This window comes from Stenella coeruleoalba, assembly GCF_951394435.1.
Source record: "Stenella coeruleoalba genome assembly, chromosome: 5".
In the NCBI taxonomy this organism is placed as follows: domain Eukaryota; kingdom Metazoa; phylum Chordata; class Mammalia; order Artiodactyla; family Delphinidae; genus Stenella; species Stenella coeruleoalba.
The window spans coordinates 61,240,723-61,250,788 of record NC_137150.1 but is presented as its reverse complement, the minus strand read 5'-3'; the positions used below and the strand labels follow the sequence as shown (position 1 = coordinate 61,250,788).

The following is a 10,066-nucleotide window of genomic DNA, read 5'->3' as shown; positions in this document are numbered from 1 at the left end:
TCCCAGAAGCCAAAAGCATCTTGATTGACAGAGCTCTGGATGAAGAACAAGTGTTGGGAGAATATCAAAGGCCCCAATTTTAGGAGTAAGTATCCATGCGTAGAAGAGAAGAAGAGCTGAGGCAGAACTGGGACTCTGGGAGAGGCTTCGGTCACCACTGGCGAGGACAGACAGTTGGGCTCCTGCTGATCAGTTTCCTTAGCTATAAATGAGGAAAGTTATGTTAGTGCCACTGGGTTGTTATAAGCTTAAAAATACCTTAACTCCTATACATTTCCTAGGATATAGCAGGAGTTTAATAAAAGACAGTTATTTCTATTTAATGGAGACCTACAGAGGCAATGAAAATACTTCATGATCCACTACTAGATGCATGACCAATAGATGCTGGGTGAGGTCAGGCCAATTTGAGGCTTCCTAGGGCCATCTGGTGTCGACCTACCCTGATTGGTCTTCTAAGAGAGAAGACCCTGGGGGTGGAGTTTCTGGAGACCATTTCTTCTCTGCCCCCAGAGGCATATCTAAAACAATAGACATTTTGGGGGGAAGGGGAACATTAATATTTGCCATGACATTGTTTTCCCCTGAGCAGGGAGGAAGACAAAGACAGATGACATGCAGAGCTTATAGAAATGAGAATGCCAAAGCTAAGTGGGTTTTCCAAGGTTCCCAAGGGACTGGTCTGGGGCACATCATGAGGTCTCAGACTCCTGGGAGGAAGGAGGAGGAGGGTTTGGAATGTCCCCTGCCCATCCCATCATTGACACCTTGGGATACAGAAGCACCAGAAGTATGAATGTAATAACCAGAACCAGAGGCTTCCTGCTCACGGATGTGAGGGGGGTGGGGGAGGTGGACTGAAATAGCCACACAGCACTAACAGCAGACTCTGAGAAGCCACTCCTTTTCACTGGAGTGGCTTCCTACACAGCCTTCTAAGTAATTTCTAAGCTTGTGATGATTACAGAAAGAAGAAGAATAGAAGTTACTGGCATTTGTAGTAACAGGATGAGAAAGTGCAAGACTTCCTGTTATGTGTGTGTGACAGCTGGTGATAAGTGGAGGGCCCTGCACAGGAAATCCGCTCAGCTTCTGCAATGTGACCTGCCTGAAACTTGGGCACTTCTTCAGTCTGGATGTTGATGGCAGGACAAAGGGGCACCTGGACCATGGACAACGTGGTAGAGAAGAGTTTGGAAGGGCCCCTGGCACCTTCTACAGATGAGCCCTCCCAGAAAAGGGGAGACCTGGTAGAAATCTTAAATGGGGATAAGGTAAAATTTGACGACACTGGACTCTCCTTAATTCTGCAGAATGGCCTGGAGACCCTCCGAGTGGAAAACTCTCTGACAGACGTCACCTTGTGTGTGGACATTCAGGAATTCTCCTGCCACCGCGTGGTGCTTGCCGCGGCCAGCAACTATTTCAGGTCAGCACGCCTAGACCAGAGTCAGATTGGGTGCAGGTCATCAGGGAAATGTGCATTGATGTGAGAGCCCAGTGTAACTAGTTGGCTGTTGCATTTACGGTTTGTATATTTATTTCTGTTTGTGTGTCTATTCAACATTCCAAAAAGGAAGCTATTAAACTTTAAAGTTTAGAATTTAAGTCATATTAAGAGAGCTTGCATCATTTAAGGGTAATGTTTATACATTATGGTGAACATTAATGTGTATATGTCTTTGTTCCAGAGGGTGGAAAATTACCAAAGTTATGGGGATTTTCCCCCCACCATCTGACTAGTGTGTTGGAAACATAATGCTGTCTTTGTTCACCAATAGATGTAGAGAAAACAACGTGACCACTCAAAGTTATCCAATGATCTGCTGAAAATTAGGGGCTTCTGTTTAAGTGCAGTGAATGAGTAGGAAGGGAAAGCAGTTACAAAGGTGCTTTCGAAATGAGAGGCCACTAGTTACAACAAATTCAAGGGATCTGGGTTCCATCCCACTCTGCCCCTTCCTGAGCCTGTGACTTGAGGCAAATCACTTAATGCTCTGAGTTTCTGTTTTGTCATCTGTAAGATGGGGACAATAATGCTTACCTCTCAGGATTATTGTGATAATTAAATATGAGAGGGAAGAGGGTCTCACATAGTGCCTAGCATCTCGTAGATGCTCAATATATCTCTGTTGAAATTCTTCGCCTCATTCTTCTTAGTTCAGCTAAGAGCTGTGTATTGGGCAAAAGCTTGGGGGTAGGAATGTGGGAGAATCAGGAACCCAGTGAATTCCGCTGGATCCAGAGTTCTCCAGATCGATGTAGACATGGTGGGAACCAGTCCCCAATGTGGAAGCAAAAGGTACTTGGAAAACTTGAAAAAGAAATACTCTTGTAATTCTTCTTAATAAGATTCTTCTTAATTCTTTGTTCTGGCTGAGGAAATTAAAAACTATTTACCTATGTAAATATCATGGAAGGTATTTTATTTTTTCATTTTTTGATATGCTTAGGAGAAAATCTTTGGAATTCAAAAAGCAAGGTTGACAGATTGTTGTGGGACTGATTAGGTACCGTATGTACACGAGGCAAGAGGATATACGGGTTTGTAGGAAGCAGGGCCTGCTATATGCCAGACAGACAGTTATCTGATTTTATTTTTGCAGTAGCATAATGAAGGTGGCTGATATGCCCTTTTACAGATGAGGAAATGTAAACCCAACATTACATATCTAGTCATTGCTGGAGCAAGGATTGGGCACATTCTAGAAATTTTTGTTTTTATTGCAATACAAACTGCCCCTAGATTGGAGGCTTTATTCCACAAGAAGTATATAAAAGGTAAAGTGTAGGCACGGCCATAACACTGGGTTCACACAGATAAACACATTATTCACTCTACCAATATTGATCATATGATTTCACATTGATCACAACCCCTTTCAGAAATGAATGAGAGTCAACTTAGCTGATGTGTTGAGCACTCACTTTCAGGTTTAATCTTTTTGTTTTGGGTCACTAGAAAACTGCTATTATAAAATATATACCCGATTAGCGATTTCATTAGCTGCTTGACCTGGCTATGAAACAGGACCGCTGGCTCTGTGCTCTTAAGTACATCAGTGCTGTCTCCAGTCCTGGGGTTTCTCAGTCTAAACAGAAGGTGTTTGGGCCCAGGTCCTTCCAACCCTGCTGATGTAGGGTGCTTAGGGAAAGTGTGTGCCAGCCCCAGAGGCAGCAACGGGCAACGAGAAGTTGGAGGCGGCCATGCAGTGCACGTGTCTGCCTGTGGATGAAGAGTCTCTTCCCAAATTGCGTGGTTATGAAGGGAAATTCCTTTCATTCTCTTTTGATTCTCGTTTTGGTATTTCCAAGGTGACTGTCCTCCTATAATGACCACAGTCCTGGAGACAGTATTCATTTTTCCGGTACTACTATTAAAAATAACTTCTGTTGTTGAACACTTATCGTGGGCCAGTCCCTGTGCCGCCTGTGTCACATACACTGTCCCACTTAATCCTCATGACAACCCCCCTGAGGTGGGGAGTTGTCTCCCCATTTCCAGATGAGGAACCAAAACTTGGAGTGTCTCAGTTAACGCAGTGCCCAAGTGGGATTTGGACCTAGGACTGACATTAAGTCTGACATTGCCTCACCGCCTGTCTTGCTTTGTTTCTAAGATTTTGAAAAGGGTTGGTAGCCAAGTTCCTCTTATGCTCAGACTTTGAAAGGGCAGAGAGTCTGCTCTGTCTGAGAAGCTTCTGACATAGCCCTCTGTGCTCTGGAGGGCCTGAAGCTGGTTGTAAAATTATGTAGGGTTTTTTTTTTTTTTATTCATTGAGAACATAAATATTTTCCACTAAGTGAACCATAGTTTATTTAACCAATCCTCTATTGATAGACATTTGGATTGTTTCGAAGTTTTTGCTATTATAAACAATGTTATAATAAATAATCTTATACGTCATTTCATATGCATTCAGGAGTGTCTGGGGGTGCATTTCTAGAAGAGGGTTTGCTGCGTCAAAGAGAAATGTATCTGCTGTTTTAATGGATATTGCCAGATTCTTCTTAATAGGGGTTAAATAATTTTGCAATCCCTATGGCTTTGCCAAAAGAGGATGGCATCTAATTTTGGGGTTTTTCCCAATCTGATAGATGTGAAACAGTATCTCAGGTTAGTTTTAATTTGTATTTCTCTTATTTTTTTATAAGGTCAAACATCTTTTCATATGTTTAAGGGTCATCTGCAGTTCTATTTCTATAAACTCTCATTTTATAGCCTTTCAAACTTTTATTTATATCTTTTTTTTTTTGCGGTACGCGGGCCTCTCACTGTTGTGGCCTCTCCCGTTGCGGAGCACAGGCTCCAGACGCGCAGGCTCAGCAGCCATGGCTCATGGGCCCAGCTGCTCCGCGGCGCGTGGGATCTTCCCGGACTGGGGCACGAACCCGTGTCCCTTGCATCGGCAGGTGGACTCTCAACCACTGCGCCCCAGGGAAGCCCCCTCATTTATATCTTTTTCAATCAAAATTAATTTTTATCAAAGTACTATGTACAAGTAGTTAACAAAGAGTCAAATAGTATTTAAAGGCTTATAATGAAAACCAAAAAATCCTCTTCACTTCCTCCACCCTTCAGTCTTGGTCACTAGAGCCCACCATTTTCAAAATTTAGCTGTTTCTGTTTCTTCTGGTATTATATTTATATTTCTACAAAATATTCTTATACTGCTCTTTCTTCATTTCTCAGGGTTAGACATCATTTATTAATTTTCTAGTAGGTCTGATAAGGATTTAGCACTTATACCTAACTCCCTTCCCTTCCCTATCCTCTCTCAATATAATGTTATCACATTTTTCATATATTTGGATTAAGAGTTTACATTATATCTATGAAAACATTGTTTCCTGTTGAGCCAAACTGTGTTTTATGATTACATTTTCTTTCTTGTAAACCTTCTTGTCTTTCCTGAAGTTAATAACTCACTCTTTTTTCCATTTGCTTAGTTTTCGGGGTATCTTTTGCTCACAGCCTCTCCACAGTGATCTTTCATGTAGTCCAAATGCATCAGAGGATCTACCACTTCTTTATCTTATCACTTCCATTACCCTATACAGCTTCTCTGAACCTGCTGCCCAGCTGTTGTCTAGCTGCATATGTAACCACGGTGGCTGTAAATAGGAACTATATTAGTAACTCAGACAATGTAGTTCCCTTTGGGGGCCTATTTAAAAGCCTGCAATGGAATGAGGAATCTGGGAAAACACGTAGAGTTGAGGCTGAGAAAAGGGTGAGGGGGAATAAAGCTTAGAAAAATCGAGGGAAGCACAGATTTAATACTTATAATAATATTTTTTTTAAGTGTATAAGATTACTAGTGTCTTTTATAAGATTGCTCCAAAGCTGCCATTTGTGTTTTGTCTCTGGACAGGTCCCCAGATCAAAGTCATTAGAAGGGCTTGTGCATCCTGCATACAGGGCCCCACTTCCCAAATGATCTCCATTTAAGCCAGTGGTTCTGTCCATTTGCAGGGGAGCAACTCACTGCAGAATATGGCAGATTCTGATGTTGACCCATGAGGGCAACCATGCTGTGATTCCTAGGGTTGGCGGGGGGGGGGCGGGTAGTGCTGATGTAGGGAGGGGTCACCAGGCTACTCAGTCCTACGTGATGACTGGCTCTTCCTCCATGAATATATGGAGGCTGTCAACAGCAAGCTGTCAACAGCAAGCTCCTTTGCTGCTGCTCCTTGGTCCCTGCCTTGCACCTCAGTACCTCAGTCTCTGGGTCTGGTTCCCTGAAGCTATGATAAGGGGACTTTAACCACTAGCTACAAAAATCAAGCACACGGCCAGGAATGGGAAGGGTATTGTGGGCACAACCTATGAATAATTATTCTATATTAACCAATTACTGGATGACAGAAAGGGGGGCAAGAGGCTACTCATAATTTCTGTTTATATGTAATCCTTTGCATTTTCTCCATAACGACGTAAGATATCTAGAAAGGAGCCAGTAAGTGCAGGTGATAGAATAAACAAGGATGAGTTACAGCCATCTGGGTCTGGATTGAAAATCTGGCTAATGGCAAAAACATTGAGGATTGCTACTGCCACAGTGGGTACTGCTGATGAACTCAAATGGACTGACGATCGTACTTGGCATTGATTGGCACTGGGTTCTGTATTTTACACTTCAATATTGTCCTTTTGGCAGAACCAATATGGTGGTTAATATTTAAGTACTATATATAGGTCTATAATCTCTTATCTGCAGTTTCAAAATCCCCAAAGTGCTGAAAACGGAAAAGTTTTTCGTAATTTATTAGATGGCCAAATCCAACTGGAACCCCACTCATCTCCTCTTCTGAACCGAGAGGAGGCTACTTAGAGTCTTTATTATTTCACTTAGGACAACTATTCATATATTCACTGCTGAGGTGCTAATGTGTTCGATTAAGGAGTGCTGGAGGTACTATGTGGTATTCATGATATGGTAATAGCCAAACAATTCTGGATGCCAGAGCACATCCAGCTGCAAGATTTTAGGGTAAGGGATTATGGAACTTGCTGATAGAGTTAATTTTCATTTTGGTGTTGTTCTTCTACCTTTTTTCATCTGCATATTTTAATATACTTGTAAACATAGTTTATGTATAATTTGCATCTTGCTTTGCACCCTTTTTTCTTATAACCTTTCCCCCATAGTGCTCCATAGTTTTCATAACTACTATTTATTTATTTATATAGCTACCATTTTTAACAGAAGCATAATAAGAAAATCTTTCATCGTGAATATAGGTTGCTTCCAAAATTTTGTTTTTATAAAGTATGTAGTAATAAACACCTTGTATTAAGTACTTTTCACAGCTTGGAAAGTGGAAAGGCTAACATTTTTTTTAGCATTCATTGCATGCCAGGAACTTTGTTGGATTCTTTTTCACTTCATTTAATCTTCACAATGTTGGCAATTAATAATGACAAGTAGGTAGCATTGTCTCCATTTCACCCTCCAGAGAATTCACTTTGCTAGGAAGAACGGTTTCCCTACTGGGATCCAAACTGAAAACAGACCTCTCCACTGGGCAGAAATATGGCTGTTAGGACATTTCCTGTGCAAGACCATTAACTCCCCTTCCTTGCCGTGCACTAGTGTGGTCTACATAAGCTGAAAATGAGGAGAAGATGTAAAAATTATTGCCTCTGTGTGCTTGCACACACATGCACAGGCAGGAGATAGTAGGAACACTCACCCAGTTTGTGTCTGGGGGCTGAGCTGACAGATGCTGGTAGCAAAGACCCGGCATGCCTTAGGGTACTGGCCTGGGTCAAAGGACTAAGTGAGAAATCAGGAGGCAGGTCAGAGTGTGAGGTGAAGAGACAGTATGCTTTCAAAGTATAGGATCTCAAAAACCTGTGGGACATCATTGGGGCTGGAACCAATAGCTGTTGATATAGTGGAAAGAACACTATCTTAAAGTTCTGTCACTGGAATTTGAGTCCAGACCCTGCCCTTTCTTGGCTGTGCAAATGTTGGAGGAATTGTTTGGCTCCTCTGAGGCTCAGCACCATTATCAACAATACAGTGAAGCTGGGCTTCCTTGGTGGTGCAGTGGTTAAGAATCCACCTGCCAAGGCAGGGGACACGGGTTCGAGCCCTGGTCCGGGAAGATCCCACATGCTGCATTGCAGCTAAGCCCATGCGCCACAACTACTGAGCCCACACACCTAGAACCCGAGCTCCGTAACAACCGCAACAAAGAGTAGCCCCTGCTTGCTGCAACTAGAGAGAGCCTGCGCGCAGCAATGAAGACCCAACAGAGACAAAAATAAGTAAATAAATAAATAAATTTATATAAAAAACAAACAAACAAACAGAAAAACAATACAGTGAGGCTAATGATTTGTGTCTACCTATCCTGGTGAGTTATTGTGAAATACACATAATAAAACAGATTCACTCATAAATTTATTCACCTAAACATTTTATGCATGGTAATAAGTCATATTTCTTAGTTCCAAGGAATAGAAATCAATTGGCTCTTTTGAGAAGGGGATGTAGGTAGGTAACTCACAGAATCCTCCAGAAGGCTGGAGTACCAAACTCAGAAAACAGACAGGAGCAAGGGAGGCCAGGCAGTGGCCAGCACCACAACCTAAAGCCACCTAGAACCCTTGTGGGGAGGACTCCCTTGCTGCTGCAGGACCTTGGAGGCCAATGCTAGCACGGCTGTGGCCCCTGGCACTGCTGCCACTGCAGTCTCGGGAAACTGGAGGCTGTGCTGCTTCTGTTGCCTCTACCAGAACAGGTTTTCCTCTGTTCCTGCCTTTGCACCACCAGCTCCCAGTTCATAGCCTGGTGTTGGTTTAGCTGATTGGTCAAGTCTGAGTTACACATGTTAGGGTATTAACTGTGACAAGCTGGAAAGTGAGCATCGGACTTTGCAGCTTCTAGATAGGGAAGTGGCTTCTGCCACAAACTACATCTCATTCAGAGGGAGATTTGCCACACCTCAGGAAGGTTTCAGATGCTGGGCAACCAAAAATTGCCAAGGGTCCATTATATGCAGCGACTATGTGACAGGCCTGCATCAGAGGCAGAATAGGGCTTAAAGTAATATGAGATAAACAAGTATTAGGGAATTCCACTGCTCTTGTCACGTATGCATCAGAGATAAGGATTCTGAGATCCTAGAAGACAAGAGGACAATTACTTGCACTTTCCTTCCTCCTCTCCCTCCAAATTGTGGGTAGCCCTGGGCATACCTGTGAGCGTATATGGCATCATCCATCATATATGGACTAGAATCAGGCTGAAAGTGTGAGCTACCACTGCAGTAGCTGGCATTCAGCACACCCTGTAAATGTTTGACATGAATAAAAACTTGATCTTCCTCCTGCAGGTTCTGTCACTAAGTGGCATCCTGGTCAGAGCAGGAAGTCCTCAAAGAGTTGGGAGGCCATTGCACAACTTTAGAAAAGGGAAGGATGATAAAGTGTGGTCACCATAGGAAAAATTAGAAGGAGCAGTGAGAACATCCAAATGCTTCAGAATGTTGTGGATTCAATAGGTCACTCATGTGACCATCTGGACACAGATGTGCTGTGCCTACAAAGTGACTCCTGCAGACCTTTCTTAGGATTGGAAGATGCTGGGCAGAGGTTGCTGCCTTAGGGCAGAAGTGCAATCAGGTCCTTTGAATCTGCAATAAAATGTAAGCTCTGTCATCTCCACCCTGGTGTCTAGAGCATATGGATCTTCTTTCAATCAAGAACAGAAAAAAATATTCTCCAGTTTTTTTTTTACATCTTTATTGGAGTATAATTGCTTTACAATGGTGTGTTAGTTTCTGCTTTATAACAAAGTGAATCAGTTATACATATACATATGTTCCCATATCTCTCTTCTCCAGTTTTGAATAATGTTCCATGTAGCATTCAACTAAAACACAACAGAGAAGTACTTTCATCATTTACATCTTAAGTTCTGAGCTTTATCCCTGCATCAAGTACATGGATATGTAACAGTGTCTTTATGAAAATGCCTTTACAGAACTCAATTCTACTATAGTAAATGCCAAACAGTCCCTGAGAAGAGATGGCCAGATGCAGAACATCTGTGATTTTGGTAAAACCTCCTTGGACCTCACCATCCATCTCATTGCTCAATGTTCCCGTATGAGTCAGCATTCTCTTGGTTGCAGGGGATAGGAACTCAAAGTCAAACCAGCTTAGGCAAAAGAGGAAGGTATTTGGCCACATAACCAAAGCATAGGAAGGGCCGGAATGTAGCAGAGCCCAGGAGGAAGAGGAACAAAGTCCCTGAATGCAGTCAGGGAGATTTCTTCCCATCCATTTGGCTTCTCTCTCAGGTAGGATTACTCAGGTTGCACTTCTGCCTCATGATGGGGAATTTGCCTGTTGGCAGCTCTGAGACTCAATTCTCCCAGCTTTTGTTCTAGGGATAAACTGAGAGGCTAGCTTCAGTTTGAAAGTCCCCAGGAAAGACTGATTGGCTCAGCTCCATTCAATTACCCAGTCCTAGACCAATCACTGTCAGGAACATGGGGCACAATGGTCAGCCCAACTTAGCTCAGGAGTCTACTGTTGGACAAAGAGGTG

At 42.8% G+C, this 10,066-nt stretch overlaps 1 protein-coding gene across 3 annotated transcripts in view; it reads left to right on the top strand.

The window, feature by feature from the left end:
* The first annotated feature begins 1,116 nt into the window (after window positions 1–1,116).
* Window positions 1,117–10,066, top strand: part of KLHL6 (kelch like family member 6) — a 55,337-nt gene continuing 46,387 nt past the window's right edge. Inside the window, exon 1 of one of the 3 annotated variants that reach the window (XM_079922869.1) lies at window positions 1,117–1,429. In XM_079922869.1, coding sequence (XP_079778995.1) covers window positions 1,137–1,429 — 293 coding nt within the window. In that variant the 5' untranslated portion in view covers window positions 1,117–1,136. Of the gene's footprint in view, window positions 1,490–10,066 lie in introns of all 3 variants that reach the window. The other 2 variants (XM_079922871.1, XM_079922870.1) reach the window with 2 other exon arrangements.